The sequence below is a fragment of the Nematostella vectensis genome, chromosome 1, assembly GCF_932526225.1.
Source record: "Nematostella vectensis chromosome 1, jaNemVect1.1, whole genome shotgun sequence".
Classification (NCBI taxonomy): domain Eukaryota; kingdom Metazoa; phylum Cnidaria; class Anthozoa; order Actiniaria; family Edwardsiidae; genus Nematostella; species Nematostella vectensis.
The window spans coordinates 18,700,656-18,723,681 of record NC_064034.1 but is presented as its reverse complement, the minus strand read 5'-3'; the positions used below and the strand labels follow the sequence as shown (position 1 = coordinate 18,723,681).

Here is a 23,026-nt window from a genome sequence, read left to right as displayed (position 1 = left end):
GTCTGCGTGCTATTTTTATTTTTTCACTGCCTTATTTGAAATAATTTTCATCATTTTAGGGGTTTGACTTGTTTTGTTTACCGAAATAATTAGCTACGCATGACTATTTTATATACATAGAGAACCAAGAGAGCATAAGCTTTTGAAATGATATACATAGAGAACCAAGAGAGCATGAGCTTTTGAAATAATATAATTTAGAGAAAAAAGAGTAAGATATCGCCAAATATCCCCATAAAAAAGGAAAACAGTTTTATGTTATGACGTCACATTGATCACGTGACCAAATGCATTGCGGAGTCGAGAAGTAAACATGGCTGAGGGCTGAAGCGTGAAACTCTTCCATCGCTTGTGGGTCTACTGCCTTAAAACGAAAGCCAAAGAAGAACTGTCTGTGTAAAACGAACATGTTAAAGAACAATGATGTGACGGATAGATAACTTTGCTCATGTTTTAATCAATTCAGCAAGTTTGGGGAAGTGAATTTTCTTGACAACCATTTTACGAATCTATTCTCTTGTTCTGCATCTTTGAGATAACATGGGTAGCGGGGCATCTAGGGAGAATGACGGAACAGCAGATGCCATGAGCCCGAGAGTGCAGGGTCTGAAAGGAGAAGAGGTACTTTTAATGTTATTTTAGCTATATATTTATAGAACATGCTATCTAAGAACTGAAAGCTTAGTTCTTCTTCTTCCATACTTAAGTTAACCCCATCTCCTTCTATGCGAAGATCCTTATGAATAGTCAATAGTCTTCTAAATAAATTTTATGTCTTCTGTGAATTTAATTTTTCTGTGGAAAAATCCAAATTAAAGCGTCAGAGAAACATGAGTCAGCATCAAAGTCAAACATAAGGGTAAACGTAAGAAAATCAAACAGCTAAACCCCCCCTTGCAGTGACTCATATTGTGCTTACAATCAGTCAATCAAAAAAAAAAAACCCATGCAAAGAAACGTCAAGATACAGTACAGAAGCATGCATATGCCCAACCATGCTCTTTTATATCTTTAAATCTTAGCTCAAAAGTCTTGCAAGAAACCTTTAAAAATCTTATATCAGACAGGACTCTAGCATAAATCTTAAGGATCTTCCAGATTTTTATGACACCCACTACACAGACACCAACACTGGATAAACTATATGAATATGTTTATTCCACTATTTTCTTATACCTTGTAATGGTAAATAAATTAAAATTAAAAGTGATCATTATTTATTTATCTTGAAGCTAATGCTGGATTCTCCAGCCCTACTGGATCTTGGCCATGGTACTATCCGATATCGTCTTCCTGATGAGAAAAATTACCCAAATCAACAAGACACCAAGAAAAAGACTGGTTACTTTTACCATCCAAGATTAGATGATTTCAGTGAAGGTACTGAGCGGAAAAAAAGTATTTTACCAACACATATTTTGTGCACATATTTTGTGTTACTGTTTAACTAGATACAGTAGTCAAATAATATAATCTCCATTAGCTCCTCAAATTAAAAATTAAAAAGAAATGTGGAAGCTTTAATTTATCTACTACCATATGTTTTATATTTTGTTGCCTCCTATGAATGTCCTTTTAAAGAAATCCTGGATCCATCTCTGATAATCAGGTTTGCTTCACTATGTCATAAATATTTATACACTACAGATGTTCCATGCAGTTAAAAATCATGAGCACACAAAATGCAGAGCCCTGAAAGAGACCGAAGATTATGAAAGAAAAAAAATGTTCACTAGAGATCCTTTACTCTCCCCAATAGGATATTGTTCCACTACAAAAGTGGCAACGTCGCTCTGTAGAGCCTTTGCCTCTAACAACTTTGTCCCAGGCTAAATTCTGGTCAGATATGAGTTCTATGACAGCTACCTGAGGCACCATCTTTGCCACCTTCCAACTCAAACAGTTTATATGCACTCTATTAAGCATTCCAGCTACAATGAGAGTGATTAAAACCCCTAATTTATTTAGCTTTCAAAATGTTATGGCTGTAAGGGTAAATTCAAATAGAATATGAAATTCTTTCTTTTCAGATGCTGAAATTTCCCCAGAGGAGCGATTCAAGCTATACTATGTCTTCAAGGGGCCTAAAAAGGATGGCAAAAATAAGAAGTTGTATTATGTGTACGCTACTAGCATCAATGCCAAGGATGAGGGCTTGAAGCAGGAAGAGTACAGACCCCAGGGAAAAGGTTACAACTGGCCTGAGTCGTACAGAAAGGCTAACAACCTGTATTACGATCTAACATTTATTGAACAAGGTAAAAAGCCTGTGCATCTAGACAGTTCATTCTTGAAGCTGGATAATATTTTTGAGCCATGATTTCTTTGTATATTTGCTGTGCTGTGCCACTGGAAATAACACAGCAGAAAGATAAGGCCATTCTACTTTAATTAGGGGCTTCAACATAGCAGGTTTACATTATTATTTTTTCTTTTATGAAACTGGGACAGTGCTCATGCATACACAGGGGGATGCGCAGGGTGCATGCACCCCCCTTGGCAGCCAAAAGAGGGTCATTTCTTATTAAAGAATCTTCAAATTCTATGCTTTTTCCATATGATTCCTATGACTGTGCACCCCCCCCCTTAGTTAATCCTGGGTACACACCTTGTGCTAGAATCTTGCAAATACTTGCTGCCTCCATCAAACGTTTCAAGCTATAACCTTAGGAAAAAACAGCCCTTTGCCTTGCCCCGCCTGAAAACAAACAGAGCCATGAATTCTTTTACATTCTCGATGGCCAACAAATCTTAAATGGAGAGTATATATGGTTTTTATGGATTATGATTAATTTTATATAGGATGAACTTTATCACGTTTTTAAATTTTTATATTTTATTTTTATTACTGTATATAGTTAAATTATAGTTGTAATATAGTATCTATTGTTTTGTAAATGCCTAATTCAGCCTAAGGGCTGCTACGCAATTTTTTCCTAATAAACTATCTATCTATCTAGTCTATAAATATACTAAAAGAGCACAAAAATAAATTGGTCGAAACTAAGAGAACAAGGGTCTTTTTACCCATTGCAGTGTAAGGCATGTTATGTCAGCTTAATTTCTTCTGTCTTCTTATGTCCAGCTGAAGAGGAGTTCTCTGATAGTGACAGTCTAAGTGAGGACACAACCTCCATTAGGACCACCACGCCCAGTACTACCCCAGACAACAAAGAGCATATCAGGTAGAAGTGACCAAGACGATTCTCACACCACAATGCATAATATCCTGCACATCTAATGTACATAATTTTTTTTCTCTACTTTACACCACTGTTTCTGCCAGTGAAAAACTCCAGTTAATCTAGGAGTGCCGTATGCTTTTGAAATGGGCTGTGATATTTTGATCAACGCGCCAAGGTTGCATACTCTTGTCACTGGTGGTATAGCCAAAGACAAAAAAGCAAAAACAGCAAAAACTGTATATTACTAATTGGGAAAGATTCTTACCACCACCATTCTTACTTACCTTTTAGATTGGTGGTTACCAACTCTGAGACAGTGGAGTCCCTGAAGAAACGTGTGGGTCTTCGGCTACTTATCCCCCCTGTCAACGTACATATTCTACAAAAAAGAACCATTGAGCTTAGGTAAGTTATTGTGTAATAAATGCAAACAAATTCATTGAAATTGTTGTCAAGGTTGTTTTATCCTGGCTCTTTTTTTTTTTTTTTTGTCATGTTATGAGTCACAGCTCCGGTCTCTCACCACTCAAACGGCAACACGCAGTTCACAGACTAGGCTGAAAAAGTCACATTTGTAGTAGGGTTTTCCAATTGGAAACTGGAAAAATGTATAGACTTGAGACTTGCAAAAGACTAGAGTTGAAGATGATTGATTGATTGATATCTTATTTTTTTTTTGTTTTGTTAGGAATGAAGATGTCATTGGTGACCTGCGTACCCCAGAACAGGGAACATGGAGGAAGTTCGCTGTCAACTTACACCTCTCCTAACTGAACATTTTGTATTTATTTTTGTATTTTTTAGTTATTTATATCAAGTCAGACGTGAAGAATGATACATGAAAAGCAAAAACTACAAGGGATAAAATACCCAGCCAGATTGGTTGATAGAGTTGCAATAGAAATGTAGTTTGAAATTTTTTTACGTATTTATGCACTTGTACACATTTTATATTAAAGTAACATAACTGCCAACTCCAGATTTTAAACCTTTTCTAAAGCATAATTTTCTTGAAAATATCCATACATTTACTGTTTTCTCCCACATTAGCTATATTGGCACTTCTGATACACTCACCATATTTTCTCAAGAAGTGAGGTTGACAGCTATAAAGTAAAATGAATGTGAAAAGGTCTGGATCTTGTTCCAATAAATAAACACGAAGAATAAAGTAGGGGCACAATTTTTCTTTGGTGGCCTTGCACATGCGGTATTGTATGGAAAAAGGAGAGTATTTGACAATCCTCCAACAAGAATAAAAATAGACGTCTTTTTGGCAGCCTAGGTAGAGAGTGAGCATGCACACTTCCCTAGGTGTAAGCCTGTTGCACCACCTATAACATGCAGCTGTGACGATATCGACCCATTTTTAGTGGCAGGGGAGGAGGTGATATTCACCAAACTTTTTCAAAACAACAGGGTTGCAGTAGGGGAGGGGCACAAGGTGCTTGTGCCTCGCAAGTATTACAAAGAAATGTCTATATACCATGCCCCTCCCGCCAATATTTTGATGCCTACTACTTAGTGATAAACAATATAAGTGCCCTTTCCTAATAAGTGCTCTTTCCTAATTTTTATTTAGTTTATTAGTTTGATTGTGGCTGAAGCAAAGGCAGCAATAGCAAATTCTCATGGGGGCTGGGGGAGAAATTTGAAATACACAACATAGTTCATAGGGGGTCCGTGGGCCCTCCTGTGGGAAGAATAAGAGTTTTTCAGAGGATCTGGAATGCCAAAATCATAATTGGTATAGAAGTGTCCCCTCCCCTCCCCCCCCCTTTTTAAGATATATGTCAACAGGGGCTATAAGTTTGAGCCCCTTATGTTAACTTTAAATCGCCCTGCTGTTCACAAGCCCTGGATCGTATATGTGCTTTCAAAAGAGTAAATGTTTATTTCTGGGTGTGATGGGCCATGTTTCCAGCATCCTCGCGCGCGGGTGACAGGCCTGCCTGCCACAGGAACCCCACGATGCCGGAAATATTCTAATGAGGGGGAGCCTGGAAGGAAGTGCAGGGCTCGTGTTCGCGGGGAGCAAAATCCAATATGGCGTGGCAGCCAGACCAAGACGGTCTCCAACAGATTATTCTCTTGTTGAAAGAAAGCCAAAGCCCGAATACCGAAGTACAAAGAGCAGTGCAACAAGTATCCTTTGAACTACTTTACTTGTTAATTTGGCAACTATTCCTTCATTTTTTGCCGCAGAAGGAGCGGTTTAGTGTCGCTGTCGTCGGTTGAATTGACACACGTGTTTGAAAGCGACGAATTATAGTTCTCCTTTCTTTGACACTTTATCCCTTAACTGCATGTAGAAACTCGAATCTCTTAATCAGTTTCCTGATTTCAATAACTACCTTATTTTTGTGTTGACGAAATTAAAAAGCGAAGGTAAGCTTGACTATTTATTTTACCGCGCTGGCAGACGGCGTGGAGCATTTTTTTCCCTCCAATGTCAATTGGTCGATTTTCGCAACCGATACCAGATTCTCACTCGAATATCAATTCCACAGATGAGCCAACTCGCTCCCTCTCTGGCTTGATCCTAAAGAACAACGTCAAGTCGCATTATCACTCTTTCCCAGAGGAAGTGAAGGAGTTTATCAAGGCAGAATGCTTGCAAGCCATTGGAGATCCTTCCCCCTTGATTCGTGCCACAATCGGCATTCTCATCACCACAATTGCGGCCAAAGGCGACCTCACAAATTGGCAGCAGCTTTTACCCACACTGTGTCAACTTCTTGACAGCGAAGACTATAATGTTTGTGAGGTATTGTCCTCTTAATACTTATTTGAACTTGGGGTATGGATCTGATGAAGCTGTACGATTGTGTGGGTTTGGCGGTAATCGAGTTGTCATTTTGCTGTGTTTGGAAAAGTCACCGCAAGTTTGATCATTATTTCTTATTCTCCCTCAAACTCGTTAATTTGCGATAAGCTGGGATCGCTTTTATTCCGAACCTTTAAAGACGGTGAAGCAATTACAACAACGTCATACTTTGTTTATTTCCTGTTCAAAACCTGATTAAGCAGTGATGCGCAAGCTTTGCGGATAATTTTATACAAAGTCAAAATCATTTATTGGAAAACATACCCCAAACTGTATTTTTCTCTTACTTGATTTCAATGCCGAAAGTTAATATTCCACTTATTCCCAATGCCCAGTAACGTTTTCTTTCCTTAATTTCAAATGATATGTTGATGTAAATTGTCTGTCTCATTTTTTTCATATTATTCACTTTTATTTATCTAATATTTATTCCACCAACTGAAAACCATAAACCATATACAGAAAGTATATGGTAACCAAATTTTGTTGATCTATCTTTGTTATGTGTAGTGAAAACTTTTTCCCAGATATACAGTATTTGTCATCCTTTCCCAACCCCCTCCCCCCCTCCCCAAATTTTTGGTTCCACTTAATGTTAAGATCTTCTTGAGTAGACCTTATGGAATTCCCCATCTGTGTTTTCCAGGGCTCATTTGGAGCTCTGCAAAAGATCTGTGAAGACTCTGCTGAGCAACTAGATAGCGATGCTCTCAATCGTCCACTAAATGTGCTGATACCCAAGTTCTTGCAGTTCTTTAGGCATGCTAGCCCTAAAATCAGGTCAGTACAAATACCTCCAAGCAAGCTGAGATATGTAGCAAACTTATTTATTTTGTGTCACATCGCAAGCAGAGCATATGCCATGCAATATCGTGGTGAAAATTGGCTTGTTTAGTGCACTTGAGAGAAAAACTAGTTACCATTAGGATCTCTGTATTTCACTGACTATAAAAACTCCCTGATCCATCAACCTCTGTAATTTAAGTTAGAATACAATGAATTGCACTCTGATTTCTTTTCAAATGGCACAGATATCAAAATCTATTCACAGCTGTATCCTATAAAAGTGTATGATAGCAAATTCACAACTTCTGGTCTAGCTAACTAGATTGTCAGTAATTATATTTTCTCAGCTGCTTTAAAAGTTTCTGCCATTGATTGCCATGGCCAAAGTAAAAGTGAATGCTATTGCAAAATAATATACTCAATTAATTGTGATTGATTCTTCCAGTTTGTCTAAATATGATCAATTATTGTTGCATGTTCCAACTCACTTGTATGTCTCTAGATTTATCTTTTTAACCTAAGTATAATGTAACTCCACCATGCACACATGTTATGCCTGTTGAAAAAAATTTTGCTTTTCCCTGAAACAAGTGTTAATTGTATTCATTGCATGACAATGGTGTGGTACAACATTGCCAGTAACTTTAATAAAAATACAGTTCCAATATTTGTATGTTTTAAAGTATATAATTATGTTGTTCTTCCTTATCTCTAACATTTTTAGGTCTCATGCTATTGCATGTGTGAACCAGTTCATAGTTAATAGAACACAAGCTCTTATGATGCACATTACTACTTTTATTGAGGTAAACCTTTTTATGTTCAATAATGTAAATTAATGGTTTTTATTGGCAGAAATGAGAAACTTATTTGAGTTCATCTCTTGGTATTGTAAAAAAGCTTCCTTTTTTGAATAAATACTCATCCATAAGCACAAAAAAACACATGGCTCAAAGCAAATAAAGGTCACATTTGTTACTAGATTTTTCATATAACCATTACCATCACCATAAGGTATAAATTTGTTGAAAACACCTACATGAAAAAAAGAAAACCATTGAGCTCTGGAATAGCATGATTGTAAATTGTCCTTGTAGCACACATAAAATCAGTCAGTAATTTCCTTCAAAGTGTTATTAATTGTAGCTATAACTTCTACTTCTATTTCCTTGCAGAATCTTTTTGCCTTGGCTGTAGATGAAGACCCAGAGGTTCGCAAGAATGTCTGTCGGGCACTGGTCATGCTGCTGGAAGTCCGAGCTGATCAGCTTATCCCACATATGAACAATATTGTTGAGGTAAAGCAGAATCTTGTTATTAAAGAAAAACAGAACTACCAAATTTGCAATAAGTTTCGAAATGTCATGGTATTTTTTTGCCACACTTATTTTAAGGTTTGCTTCTTTTAGTACATGCTGATGCGCACACAGGATAAGGATGAGAGTGTAGCACTAGAAGCCTGCGAGTTCTGGCTGACTCTTGCTGAGCAGCCGATCTGCAAAGAGGCCTTAACACCGCACATGGCAAGGTAAATGCCAGTCAAGTTGTCTACATTTATATGACAACACTCAGGATCTGTTTGACAATAAGGACTCTGATGCAGTAGCAAGGTGGGGTTGAGGCGCAATACTCTCACAGAACACCCAGTCCTCCCAGAAATTGCCCTGAAGCACATATGAACACACAAATATTCTATATTCAAAGATATTCTGGCATAGCTTTGTATCTGTGTATTATTATAACTAAGATGTGAAATGTGAATTGTATATTAATAATCAGTATTATGATGCGAACTGCACTAAGAAAAATTTGCTTAAGCTCCAGTTTTAGCAGCAAAATTAATAATAATAATATCAACAACAAATAATAGCATTAACAAATCTGCCAGAGAAGGAATAACATTCCTTTAAAGATTTTTTGTTGTTATGTGGCGTCATGGCTGCAGTCATTTCTGTTTTTATTTTCGTGTAAGTTTGTAACTCCAAGAGTCATTTGATTCCTTAGAGCATGTTGCTTATTTTAAAACACTAATCTGTTTTATGTCAATTTTAATTCCCAGGCTTGTACCAATCCTTGTGAACGGAATGAGATACTCTGAAATTGACCTAATTCTTCTAAAGGTAAGTTTTATTTTAGAGAGCACCACCCTCTACCCTCCCCCTGAAGGATTACATCAAGATCATGCTGCTTGACCGTAGAAAGACAATAATAGGAAGACAAATAAATCTTCTGTTGGGGGGGGGGGGGGGTGTCAAGCTTACAGTAAGTCATTTCTTGAGGGAGAGACATAATTTTTAATTCTGTATAGACTGCCTCCCCTCCCCCTAGCAACAGCCCTGTACCTATAAGATATTATAACACAATCCTACATATTTGTATTATTCCCTGAAGGCTGATAATGAGGATGATGAAGCTGTACCGGATAGTGAGCAAGACATCAAACCCAGATTTCACAAGTCCAAGACTCACTCTCAACAGCATGAAGATGGAGATGTAAGGAGTGGATCAACTTGCTTACACTGTACTTGTATCCCAAGCATTAAATATTTATCCCTTTACCTCAGAGAAGAGAGAGATGATGTTTTTATTTTATGTTCTAGCACAAAGCATGAAGCTTTGAAAATTCTTTAAAAACTGTACACTGTAATTTCCTGAGTAGTGTTTTTGTTCCTGTGCAGTAATTCTCCTATGCTTGTATATATAACAATTTCTTTAATCACTGGGTTGTATTTTTTCGATGATTAACCGTTAAACCTGATGAAGGCAGCATTGCCGAAACGTCAAAAAAAATACAACTCAGTGATTCGAGAAAATTGTAATTTCCTGACATTTGTGTTGCAGGGTGAAAGTGATGATGGGGAAGACATGGATGATGATGATGCACTGTCAGACTGGAATTTGCGTAAGTTGCACCACCATTGCAGATCTTTAGTTTTGTTACCTATTTTTTTTTCCATACACAATGTCATGGGCAAGTTCTAATTTGCAATGTCTTTACTGAGGATGCAACCCAGTGTGATTTTGCACTGTGAGTGTCTGAATAACTATATCTTGTATAGTTTAGACTTTATTTCTTGCAAATCTTGTTCCAAGTTGTTGAGAACTGAGAAGAGATTTTAACATTGTTTCTGCAACCTTGGCATATTCATTTTACATAAAGAAAAGAAAAACAAATTGAAAAATGCACATCTCTTTGGTTGATGCTGTTTCTTTATTCAATCCTTGAAATTGTATGTCATAGGACAACTAGAACCGTTTGAAATAAATCACGAAAAATCAGTTCCTCCATATATGTTATGCAGATTATTGTAGAATGACAAGAGGTTTTTCCATTGACAATTTACACACACTGTCATATTTTTTCATGCATTTTAGTACAAGCATGAGATTCCCTTTCGATAACAGACTTGTCTATCAACAGGCAAGTGCTCTGCTGCTGGTCTGGATGTCTTAGCCAATGTGTTCCGTGATGACTTATTACCTGTCCTTCTACCAATACTGAAAGACACCCTTTTTCACCCTGACTGGGAATCCAAGGAATCTGGTATTCTGGTGCTGGGGGCCATTGCAGAGGGCTGTATCAATGGCATCGCACCACACCTACCAGAGCTAGTGCCCTTCCTCATCAACTCTCTGTCTGATAAAAAGGTTTTGTCTGATACTCAATTAATACTAATGTTTTTCTTGAGTCAAGGTATGACAGTTATTGAATGGTATTTGATACTGCATTATTGCATTATCAACACAATGAAGCCTTTACGCCTATAAAAGTCAATTTTTGGGACGTTCTACTGTGTTGATAGACCATAGACAGTTTTTTTTCTATTTGTATGGTAGCATTGCAATATAAAATAGCATTGAACACAGTTTGATAATCGTTTGTGTTGCAGGCCCTTGTGCGGTCCATAACATGCTGGACTCTCAGTCGGTACGCTCACTGGGTTGTCAGTCAGCCTCATGAAGCTTATCTGCAGAAACTGATGACAGAGGTAATGTAACTTCTAATTGATTATACAAATAATGATAATATATTATAGTTTTTATAAAGCGCTCATACAGCCATCGTGTTCTAAGCACTTTGCATTTGAGATCCTAATACAAATTAATAGTGCCCATGTCGGAAGTGAGGAACACAATCTTCTAGTAAGCCCAAATACATTTGATAAGTCTAATTTAGGGCTGAGACCAGAAAGATGCTTCTCATGCTTTGAGTATCAACCTGTTTCAGCAGAGGTGAGAGGCCCAATACATTGATCCACTAACACACTTGGCCACCTGGAGTTTTAATGTTGCTCTGTATGTCATATTTCATTAGTAATCGAAGTTGACATAGGGTAGGGCCAAAGATGTCTAAGATACTGATATAGTACTGACAGAAAGTAATACAACCAAATTTTGCTGAAACTTGCCGTACGTTTACCGATTACATCCGAAAACACCAGTAATTCGCCAAAAGTTCGGCAGCGCCAAAACTCTTTGTTTTGCACGCTCCCGAAATTTCGGCGAATTTTCAACTAAGGAAGAACTTCAGGCAAATGTGGTGCTAGCCTAACTGAACATACACGTTGCATGTGTTGTTTGCTGATTGCAAGTCTTCTGTGCCATAATAACATAGAGCTTCAATAACTCTGTGTCAGTCCTGAGAAAGTACAGTGTACAGAAAAAGAGCTCATTTACAGCGAAAGTCCAAAACAATAACCCTTAACTTTGCCAAAATTTCAGATGCTGAAATTTCGGATGGCGCAAACTGCCGAAAAAACTAAAGCCGAATTTTCAGCAAAGATACCCGAAATTTCAGATTAGAACAATAGACAAATTTTCGGCAAAATTCTGTCAGCTCTGTATCTGTTTTTATTAAACTGTTTTCTCCTTATCTTTTAAAGCTTCTAAAGAGAATACTAGACAGCAATAAGAGGGTGCAAGAAGCCGCGTGCAGGTTGGGTTCATTTAACTGTGCTTTATTTCTTAGTGTATATGAATTGGTTACTTCTTTTCACTACCAGTATGTCCCTTAAAAATAAGCAAGAGAGGGCGACCACACCCTAAAGGAATTCAAATTGCTTTTGTTACTGTGATGGATTCCAATGTTTTTACAAAGGGATGATTAATGTTAAACACTTTTGCATTAGTGCTTTTGCCACACTGGAAGAAGAAGCATGCACAGAGCTTGTGCCTTATCTTGGCTTCATCTTAGAGACACTTGTGTTTGCATTCAACAAGTACCAGGTTTGTAGACAAACTAAATGGACTAAGTACTGTCACAAAATAGAAGACTGTCTTTGTGGGGTTGTAATTAGCAAAAGTGGCAGCAAATTTCTTTTAATAGATGGAAATGTCCAACGCAGCCTTCTAAAAAGGATGGATTTTTAGGAGCAGGTTATTGTGAGTTTTGAGGTGGTTTGCTTGATGAAGATGCCAATTAACAAATAAAAAGTAATATATTTTCGGTCTGGTTAGAGACGGTCAAACATCCAGAGGGAGTGGCTTGTTGGGCCGGCAGCCAGCCAGTTTTGAGAAGGCTTATTGTCAGGGATCTGAGATTTAGGCTCTGGAATACAAAAAAAAAAACTCCTTAATTCTCCTACCTTCATTTTAGCCCAACTTATGATATGATTTTTCGTTTGCTTCTGACACTAAGCCAGCAGAAGGGCTTTAGTTTACCATAATTATTATATGATGGTTTGTGTATTCTTATGATTGTTATCATTTGCTTTTCATTCGGTTTTACCATTCTTCTCATGTGCTGCTCCACTGATTCTCACTTCAGCACAAGAACTTGCTGATCCTCTATGATGCAATTGGCACCCTGGCAGACTCTGTTGGGCACCACCTTAACAAGCCTGAGTACATCACCATGCTGATGCCTCCTCTTATCAATAAGTGGAATCAGCTGAAAGATGAAGACAAGGACCTCTTTCCTCTGCTGGAGTGCTTGTCCTCCGTGGCCACAGCCCTCAGATCAGGCTTCCTCCCGTATGCTGGTCCTGTGTTCCAGCGGTGTGTCTCTTTGGTGGAACAAACACTGACGCAATGCATGGTGAGTTTCCCAGTAGCCAAACTTAACCTCCCCTTTATAATCCCATACAATACAAAGTCACGCAAGATACCCATTTCCGTCAGGTAAGTCACACATGTAATTATAAAAATGCTTTCAATCAAATACTGTGTCTACAGATGTAAACAATAACAAATTAGTGGGTGATGTACATTCTGCCCCTCTCTACTTTACATATATGGAATCATCTGGAAGTAGACCCCCTCCTCTCTTTTAGCTTTGTCCTGATATTGTATGTGACCCCTCTCCCAACCAGATAAAACGTTTGATGTAACATTCAGTTTCTAGTTTCCAAGATTATATTTTATTATATTTTATCAATCGTCAGTAGAAAGACAAGCATTTTTTACAATACTGTATTTACTGGCGTATAATGCACACTTTTTTACTACCAAAATAACCTAAAAAACGAGGTGCACATTTAGGCCTATCTACATGAGCAAATTTTATGTGGCAAATGTATGTTGCAATTTTTATTTGCTCGTGCAAATGATCGACAAATATTTGTTGTCGATTTGTACAGTAATGATTTTGAACAGCGGAGATGCATACAAAATAAAGGCCCATGATACACGACAAATGAGAAAAATGCTGCAGCTAAAGCTGCTGTTATGATGATGTATAAAATAGAAAGAAAAAAAAAACTAGAAAATGTTGGGTGAAGGCTTGGAAAAGTCAAAGAGAAGTACAGGGATTAGCGACTAACCTTATTGAAGAATTCAGAATAACTGACCTTGATGGATTTCATGTGCAAATTTCATGCGATTTGGATGCGCAAATGGTGGAGACTGGAGTCTACTTTACTGAGACTGCGGTCTACTTTACTGAGACTGGGGTCTACTGAGACTGGGGTCTACTGAGACTAGGGTCTACTTTACTGAGACTGGAGTCTACTTTACTGAGACTGGGGTCTACTTTACTGAGACTGGGGTCTACTTTACTGAGACTGGAGTCTACTTTACTGAGACTGGAGTCTACATTACTGAGACTGGGGTCTACTTTACTGAGACTGGGGTCTACTTTACTGAGACTGGAGTCTACTTTACTGAGACTGGGGTCTACTTTACTGAGACTGGGGTCTACTTTACTGAGACTGGGGTCTACTTTACTGAGACTGGGGTCTACTTTACTGAGACTGGGGTCCACTTTACTGAGACTGGGGTCTACTTTACTGAGACTGGGGTCTACTTTACTGAGACTGGGGTCTACTTTACTGAGACTGGGGTCTACTTTACTGAGACTGGGGTCTACTTTACTGAGACTGGGGTCTACTTTACTGAGACTGGGGTCTACTTTACTGAGACTGGGGTCTACTTTACTGAGACTGGGGTCTACTTTACTGAGACTGGGGTCTACTTTACTGAGACTGGGGTCTACTTTACTGAGACTAGGATCTACTTTACTGAGACTGGGGTCTACTTTACTGAGACTGGGGTCTACTTTACTGAGACTGGAGTCTACTTTACTGAGACTAGGGTCTACTTTACTGAGACTGGGGTCTACTTTACTGAGACTGGGGTCTACTTTACTGAGACTGGGGTCTACTTTACTGAGACTTGGGTCTACTTTACTGAGACTGGAGTCTACTTTACTGAGACTGGGGTCTACTTTACTGAGACTAGGGTCTACTTTACTGAGACTGGGGTCTACTTTACTGAGACTAGGGTCTACTTTACTGAGACTAGGGTCTACTTTACTGAGACTGGGGTCTACTTTACTGAGACTGGACTCTACTGAACTCTACTTTACTGAGACTAGACTCTACTGAATTAAAAATATTTGCCACATTTTACATGGAGTCTCGTCCACACAGACAAATTGGAATATTTAACAATTTTTATTTGCCAAATAAAAGCAAACGTGTTGGATTTTTGATAAATGCATTTGCCACATACACATTTGCCAAATTTGATCATCTACACGAGCAAAAAAAATTGCCACATACACATTTGCCACATAAAATTTGCTCGTGTAGACAAGCCTTTATACATGGAACCCATTGTTCTCAGTATGATAAAAAGCGGAAATGCGGCAATCCCATTGTAGATGAGAAACAGTCAAAAAATCACTTAAAAATAACATAGTAAAATGTATTCCAAACGTAGAATATCTGTAATTTCCTTGTTGTGTTTTTTAAGAAAATAAGCCCAAAAACTGGCCAGAAAAACAGCAATTATTTATGCTTCCTTTGCGATTTTCTTGTTGTCCGCTATGTTGATATTTACTTGACCCAGTCTCTCTGCACCTCGTCCAAAATGGTGGTAATTGCTGCGAACAAACACAAGCTCACATTTTCAATATTCCATGTAAAAATACAAATGTTCGGGCGATGAGAATAACAGCTTTACAGTTGTGCTAACATGCGCTGCTTATGCCTAAGAGGTTCAAAGTGATTATCACCTTCAAGTTCAGATGAAGAAAAGCATTTAACCTACTTACGAATTAATAAAATGAATTGTGAATCGGAACAATTATCACATCTTGATACTTCTGTGTTTTTTTTTGTGGGGGGGTGTTGTTTCTCATTTCCTTGCTGTTTCTATTGGATGCATTTTATATGTTGGTTTTCGAATTTTTTTTATTTTTTATTTTTAAAAAGGCCTTGAAAATTGGTATGCGGATTATATGTAGATGTGCATTATATGCCGGTAAATACAGTAGTTTAAGCATGTGGGACTTGGGAAGGGGTGGAATAGTTATAGGATGGTGGAAAGCAGATCATCTCCCCCCATGCCATTTCACTGGTTGACTCATGATGATAGCATAAATCAATTGTAGATGTCAGACTCCCTCCCTCCCCCCCCCCCCCCCCCTCTGTCTGGCTCTTGTAACTAACATTAGTCTTGATTGTAGATGTCTCAGACACAGCCAGACTCCCTACCCCCCCCCCCTATGTCTGGCTCTTGTTACTAACATTAGTCTTGACTGTAGATGTCTCAGACACACCCAGACTCCCTACCCCCCCTCCCTCCCTTCTCTCTCTGTCTGGCTCATGATACTAACATAAATCTTGATTGTAGATGTCTCAGACACACCCAGACCAGTTTGAGCCACCAGACAAGGACTTCATGATTGTTGCGCTAGACCTGCTGAGTGGGCTAGCAGAGGGACTGGAAGACCAGATTGAGCAGTTTGTGATCAGGAGTAATATCATGACCCTCCTCTTCCAGTGCATGCAGGTGAGAAATTCCATCTTTCCTTCAATTGAATAGGCTCAGTTATATTTTAAAATATTATACAATGCAAGAAAAGTTATAATTTTCAACATTGATAACAGTTTTAAATATGAAAAACAACAATGACTTTGTTACGTATTCCTAATATGTGCATGTGTTTTTATTCAAGGATAAGATGCCAGAGGTTCGGCAAAGCTCCTTTGCTCTTCTTGGTGACTTGACCAAGGCTTGTTTCCAACATGTTAAGCCCTGTATTGGTATGTGCGAGCAAGTACAGTGGAACCTAAAGCAATATGCCATATATGATAATGGTCAACATTTCAGGCCAAACAATTGAAATTGTCTCAAAGAGAGTAATTTTTATCCTTTCCCAGGTTGTTACTGTATTTCAAGGTCAATTTTTGTGTCCTTAATGAACATAAAGTTTGAGTCTTTATATCAATTACTATAAATGCTATAATCACTATACAAATTCAAATATTCGAACAGTATTTTAAAATTAGTCAGCACATTGACCAATATAATTTGTGCTCACAGTGTAACCTTGATTTAGTCAATAACAGTTTTGTTGAAGTAAGCACATTATTTAATTGTATTATGGACATACAGTTTTTGTTTTGCCTGTTCTGAACTTTTTCTTTATTGTTTTGTTGTACAGGGGACTTTATGCCAATTCTTGGCCAAAACCTCAACCCTGACTTTATCTCCGTCTGCAACAATGCCACATGGGCAATTGGCGAGGTGTCTGTCCAACTAGGTAAGCATTTCACTCTTAAGGCATAGCTAAACTTACAAACGTCACATGTGAAGCAAGTTGGTTTGTTTAGTGACCCACAAAATACGGCACTGGTTCAACAACATTCCCAGATGTTTAAACAAGATCAAAACAGTTTCATCAAACATTCTTGTTGAACTTGTACATGCTTTACTGTTTATCCAGTCATCAAACAAAACACTCTGCATGCAGTCTAAGTTTCAGAGAGATTATCCAGTCAGAGTTTGGGAATGCTCTGGCTTTACATCGATATCTTGTTTAATGCGCACTTACTGTACAGTATATGAAAAAGTTTTTAGTGTGTTGAACCACTGCATAAACGAAGCTAGCAAGCAAATTCGATTTCTTTTTCAGACATGTGGCATTTTTGTATGTTTAGCTATTAAGCCTTTAATGTGCTGTTAAATAAAAGTAATTGCCCTTTGGCAGAGGGGGAAGTCAAAGTTTGAGAACCAACAACAAGTCCTATAACCTCAACTGATATCATTCCATCTTCTAATCTTGATCATCAAATCATGTTTCATCATCTTGTGCTCTTGACTAATTCTCCAATTGTTTTAATCAGGAGGGGATATGCAGCCATATGTATGCTTGGTACTCGCCCAGTTAATCTCCATCATCAACAAGCCACACACCCCCAAAACACTACTAGAAAACACAGGTAAGAAATCCGGCACTCTCTTTGCCCACATGCAGAGCACCCTACTACAACTGTCACCCTTGCGGCACCCTACCTAACACATGCTAACATTGAGTGACAGCAGTGAGGCACTCTGGTGTCGTCCTGATGTTATGTGGCATAGTCCTACTTGAACAGTAACACCTTGTGGCACCCTGTGTTCTGTGTGCAGTATCACCCAGGTGGCCAGGTTGGGGAGGAGTTAAACCACCCTGTATGTAAAGGAATTTCAACAGTAGGAAGACCCATGGGTGTGTTAATATCAGATTGGTGATAAGCCATTTTGATAACAGTGGCTTCATTGTTCTGCAAACGTTTTTCTGCAAGAATTTGCAACTGCTTAATGGCTTTTGTATTTCATTCCAACCTCCTTGAATTGATAATTTGTGAGATGGCATGTTTAAATCCATTTAATAGTTTGCCAATCAAAAAGTACAAAAGAAAAAATTTAAATTAAGAATTCAAGTTTAATTTTTTTTAAATTCGGTATTTAGCAATACTTTTTGCATTTACCATCGGCATTATAATCACAACTGTTTTAGCTCATCCCCCTTACTTTAAAATTGAACCATTATGTACTGCATGACTTTTTCCCTGACGCAGTCTGCCCTCCCTACCACCCCTGCCCCACGCCCATGCCCTCTGTGTTATTTAAATAATGTCATTGATGTGTTCATATGTCTGATTGCATGCCTTTCTCCTTTTTTTTTTTTTTTGGATAATTGTGACTTAGCAATCACTATTGGTCGCCTGGGGTTAGTTTGTCCGCAAGATGTGGCTCCCTTGTTACCGCAGTTTATTCGAAAGTGGTGTGTATTATTGTGTTATCATTAAAGATTATAGTGTTAATTGTCTGTTGTCATGCCTGTGAACTGATTGTGCTCATCTTGCATGTTGAATGGTATGTAGCAGTGTTCTACTAACCGATTCTAACTGAGAGGTAGTCGCCCTCACAGGGAGCACTTGTATGCTTCAACACTGCTGTGTAAAATTACTAGAGCATGATTCTATTAAGTTAACAAAGAACACTTTGCATCCTTAATGTTGTTTCTTCCTTTTTTATTGACATCTGATGACAGATGCATTGTTCAAATTGTTTCAACTTTTATTTTTGTTATATTGCATCCCTTACCCCTAGTCTGTCCCTATTCCTAGGATAAATTAAAATTTTCAAAGTTAGTGACATGGCTGTTGAATAGGAATTCAACTGATGAAGTTCAGATGTTTAGCAAAGAAACATATCCCTGTGTTGATCAATAAAAAAATCTACTTAATACCCTAGGTTTTAAGTCTTGGTTTCCATGTCTTTTTTTATTGCATGAAAATTCTGCCCACTTTTGTCACTGCCTCTCTGAATGGTTAGCTTTAAAGGTTGGACGTGTGACTCTGTTGTGTTGCTTGTGTTTACTTGCAGGTGTACGTCACTACGGAACATCAGGGACAACGAGGAAAAGGACTCTGCTTTCCGTGGCATATGCAGCATGATAGGGGCCAACCCAGGTGGTGTCGTGCAGGTACATAAGCTAAAGGGATAGCAGACAACAATTCAGGGTTGTGGCTAAGAGATTAATCCTGTAGGGAATGTGCATATAGAGCTGGCTAAAAAAGGGTTGGTGCTATCAAATTTGATTGGTCTTAATGTTAGCGAAAAAAAATGTACTGCCCCTTGAGCTGTTCTGCTGGCAGTGGCATAGAGACAGGAATTGACAAAGGAACCTTTTATAAAGCTTTCTGTGTAGAGCAGGCCCTATCACAGGGGGGGGGGGTGCATACACAGGAGGGTGCCCCCCCCAAAAAAGGTACCTATGACTGTGCCCTCCCCCCCCCCCCCCCCCCCAGCCAATCCAGGGTACGTTCCTGAAGAGTATGTCTACTTTCTCGTATTAGTTTCTCATGTTCTGTTGCATGTTTGTAATAGGACTTCATTTTCTTCTGTGATGCTGTCGCTTCATGGGTCAACCCTAGTCCGGACCTCAAGGAGATGTTTCTGAAGGTGTGTGTTATTGCAAAGTTGTAAGCTATACAGGATGCAAATGGTGAAAATCCACCAGTCGCCACTTCCTTTCCCTGCTCCTGCACCCTTGTTCCTGGTTTTGTAATCAGGACTTATTTACAGTGGAGTTGTTATGCTTTGATATTAATAATTTGGTAATTTGTCTTTTAGATGGGTAAGAGTTTCTAATTTGCTCAAACAGTTGGTAAACATCTAATTGAAATGCATATATGCTTCTGGCCCTTTCAACGTACTCACCTCCTGAGTGTACCTTGTTGTAGATCCTCCATGGGTTCAAGAACCAGGTTGGTGAGGAGAACTGGAAGCGGTTTGCTAGCGAGTTCCCTGGCCCGTTGCGGGAGCGCTTAGCGGCCAACTATGGCGTCTAGTGCGGGAACTCCAAGCAGTCCCCCAAGGTGAGTCCCTTTCCTGGTAAGGCTCATGCTGGAGCTCGTAGAGCCACCCACCGTCTCCATGAATTCCTAGAAATAAGGCACCCATTTATTTGGGTACTCTTTATTATACCTTGCTATAATAGACACATTCAAGTCCCGTTGACTGAGAGCTTCATATATAAATATATTTTATATTCAAGACAGTCTTGAATGCTGAAGATGATTTTACGATGTGAATCGGGAGAAAGAAAATTATCGTAAAATCGAGGTATCGTTAGAAAGAGGTCCCCGATTTTACGATATAAAAGAAAATCCATGGGAAATATCGTTGTGTCGGGTGTATCTACAGAAAAGAGGGGAGGGGCTAGAAATGTGCTATCTAATGCGAGGTGTCTGTTGCTTTCAGGGAGGGAGGATGTAGTCGCGTTGCAAGCCCAGTTAGGGACCGCCCGCCGTTCCCGCCTGGCTTCACGCCAAGTATCTTGGTGTCTGTCCGTCGTCATGTCAGTCAGTGTGTGTCTGTGTGCCCATGCAGTGTCCACGGGGAGGGATGTCGCGCATAGCATGACCAACTAATTATATCAGCGTTGCGCTGCTGTGGTGCTATTTACCGCCATGCAACATGGGGGATGGGATAGATCTAGAGAACAATACACTCGAGAATTATTACATGTGCTTAGGGACTTTGTCGACGATCTAAAGTGATTCAGCCCGTGTCAATGTCACGTGATGTGCCGTGATGACGTCATGCGTTTGTGATGTCACGTCAGTAGTATCAGATGTCTCGTTCTGGGAACACTCCTAATAATCAATACTAGTAAGACACGGCAGAACATGGCAAACCAAGTAATACTACGCTTTGGTTTTATTCAGTCAATTTTTACACAAGATCTTTTTTTATTTTCTTTTTTTATGACCAAATTTTGACAATGCAATTTTGAACTCGATCTTGAAAGCAGAGATCAGTTCAAACATTTTCACCCTAGAATTCTCTTCGAGAAAGGGAGGTAGTCTATGGCATTTCGCGTTTGACTGCTTTGTGAGTTTTGGTGTGTTATACCGGTGTAATAGCGTCGTTTTTTTCTTGTTTATACAGTATTTATGTTCTTAGTGTATTTCATCGAGTTAGATCTAACGCGAAATTCGTTTAGACTGCCATTTACAACTTCTATTTATAAAATGGCTTCGCCAAGACGCGATTTATTTTTTCAAGAGAGAAAAGATGAAATGCAGGTGTTACCCAGAGTCAAGCATCTGTAATGTATTTGTATAGCTTTATAAAAGAATAATTAATAAATAAAGTAACGTGACGTGTTAGCGTGACGTGTTGTGTTGCGTGACGTGGTGTTGTCACTGTGTCGTACCTTTCGGTGGCCAGTAATCCGCTAACGCAATCCTGTGCCCGCGTGACGTCCATCTGAAAACCTTGCCAATTTTTTTCTTTTCTTTTTTAACTGGGAAAGGTGGACTGAAAAGCCAGCTATTTTAGTGGCTATCCTCTTGTGTGACAATCAGCAATGTTAGTCTCCTAGGCGGCCGCTCTTAGTTCTGTCTGACACATTGAGTGGTCGCTTCAGGCGGCTTCATATGAGACTACGAAAATGGGATGTCTTCTTAGTGAGCATAAAAACACAGAAAAGGGTCATGCCCCGCTTCATCTGCACAAGCAGGTCTCTTGCCTCTATTGGCATACGAATCCCTATCACGTTTTACCCCTTTCTATTTACTCGAGGCGTAAACTGAAAAATTTTCGTCGTCGGGCACAGGAATGCACTAACTATGACACTGCTTTACCGATAACCTGCCTTACGAACTATGCGCATGACAAGCGCCAGTCCACGGAACCTCAAGCATGCATGATGACAAATCACCGCGCGCTCTGGTGTCGCGCTGTTCAGCCTGGGAGTTGGGTAGAGTCTAGAGACCATAGGCAATAAATGTCCTAACCAGTACTAGGTCAGTGTGATAGTTCCGTGAGGAGCAATTGCATGCTGCGAGAATCAAGCTTAGGCTAGAGTATACTTCAAAAAGGGTGAATAGGGAGTCGTTTACCCGATGAGATTTAGTTTTCACATTTTCTTCCGCACCAGCAGTTAATGTTCAAAGCGCTTGTTTACGTGGAAAACAGTTTTTTTTAATAGGTTAATTATTATCCATGAGCTGTATTCAATGCAAATGCGTGCAAAAAAAAGATGAAACAATCGACTCGATTGTTCCCAGAAAGCAGGTTAACGCTAACCCAACCCAGAGATAGCCGTATTTATTCCTGGGTTAGTGCTAACCTGCTTTCTGAGAACCGGCCTCTGATCACCAGGCTCTAAAACCTAAATTCACACTCGTTCAAATAAAAAGAGCAAAAACCTGCATTGCCTCGTTTTCAGATGGAGGCCCAGCCTCCCTTGCGGTTTTTATCCAGACTCGACCCAGACTCCCAGCGACACTTCTCGGTACGCGCGCCAATAAGACATTTAAGCCCTGTGCAAACTGCGCAAGCACCGGCCAGCATTGCTTGCGAATTCTTGCTCGATTGACCACAAGACATAGGAAATGACAGAAAGTCCATTTCCCATTTTCGACATTTTTCTTGTCCTATAGTCAGTTGAGCGAAAATTCGCCAGCAATGCTGGCAGGTGCTGGTGCAGTTTGCACGGGGCTTTATACGCGAAACATTGCAGCATTTCGCAATAATCCACAGGCGCCCGTTACGCCTCATCAAGCTGGTCTTGTGTGCTGGCTTTTCTAACAAAAATTCCGCTGGTTCGGAATTAATTTTTTTTGTTACAAAATGTCCTCGTAAATTTTAGCACCTTTTTTGAATTTCGGAATATAATTTTAATAGTAAAGTATATTTTATATAACAAATAATGGCCCAGAAACTAGGATATGAATGTGGGAAATGTGTATTTTCATTTGACATGTTGTATCTTATAAAAGTAGAGTATGTATTAAATGGAATAAAACATCGTTTATATGTGCATTAATAGTTTGTCTCCTGTTTCCATGGCCAACAAATTTCCCGAATATAATCGCTCTTTAATATTTATGCATAACATTCTTTAATTCTTGCTACCTGTAACAATACTTTGACACAATTAACACTTACTTGACCCCAACACCCTCAACCATATTTTAGCCCATGGATATAAGATCATTCA

At 39.0% G+C, this 23,026-nt stretch overlaps 2 protein-coding genes across 3 annotated transcripts; both read left to right on the top strand.

Annotated features, from left to right (window-relative positions):
- The first annotated feature begins 274 nt into the window (after positions 1-274).
- LOC5512341 lies at positions 275-4,356 on the top strand. The gene is made up of 6 exons (XM_001632599.3): positions 275-621; positions 1,233-1,380; positions 2,031-2,258; positions 3,086-3,185; positions 3,477-3,590; positions 3,874-4,356. The coding sequence occupies exons 1-6, from the start codon at positions 541-543 to the stop codon at positions 3,953-3,955; spliced, it is 753 nt and encodes a 250-aa protein (XP_001632649.1). The 5' UTR covers positions 275-540; the 3' UTR covers positions 3,956-4,356.
- Positions 4,357-5,186: 830 nt separating this feature from the next.
- Positions 5,187-22,848, top strand: LOC5512317 (transportin-1). Of its 2 annotated transcripts, XM_001632600.3 has the most exons (24): positions 5,187-5,330; positions 5,498-5,573; positions 5,696-5,952; positions 6,659-6,792; positions 7,523-7,604; positions 7,974-8,096; positions 8,208-8,326; positions 8,858-8,918; positions 9,190-9,291; positions 9,640-9,700; positions 10,220-10,446; positions 10,689-10,787; positions 11,682-11,734; positions 11,928-12,024; positions 12,566-12,835; positions 15,874-16,032; positions 16,199-16,286; positions 16,688-16,786; positions 17,370-17,465; positions 18,217-18,292; positions 18,898-18,997; positions 19,402-19,476; positions 19,758-19,892; positions 20,278-22,848. In XM_001632600.3, exons 1-23 carry the CDS (start codon positions 5,232-5,234, stop codon positions 19,863-19,865), a joined length of 2,661 nt encoding a protein of 886 aa, XP_001632650.1. In that variant the 5' UTR covers positions 5,187-5,231; the 3' UTR covers positions 19,866-19,892; positions 20,278-22,848. The 2 variants fall into 2 exon arrangements, 1 of the variants encoding a protein (XP_001632650.1); XR_004296102.2 differs by lacking the exons at positions 18,217-18,292; positions 20,278-22,848 and having other exon boundaries at positions 19,758-19,825.
- The last annotated feature ends 178 nt before the right edge of the window (positions 22,849-23,026 follow it).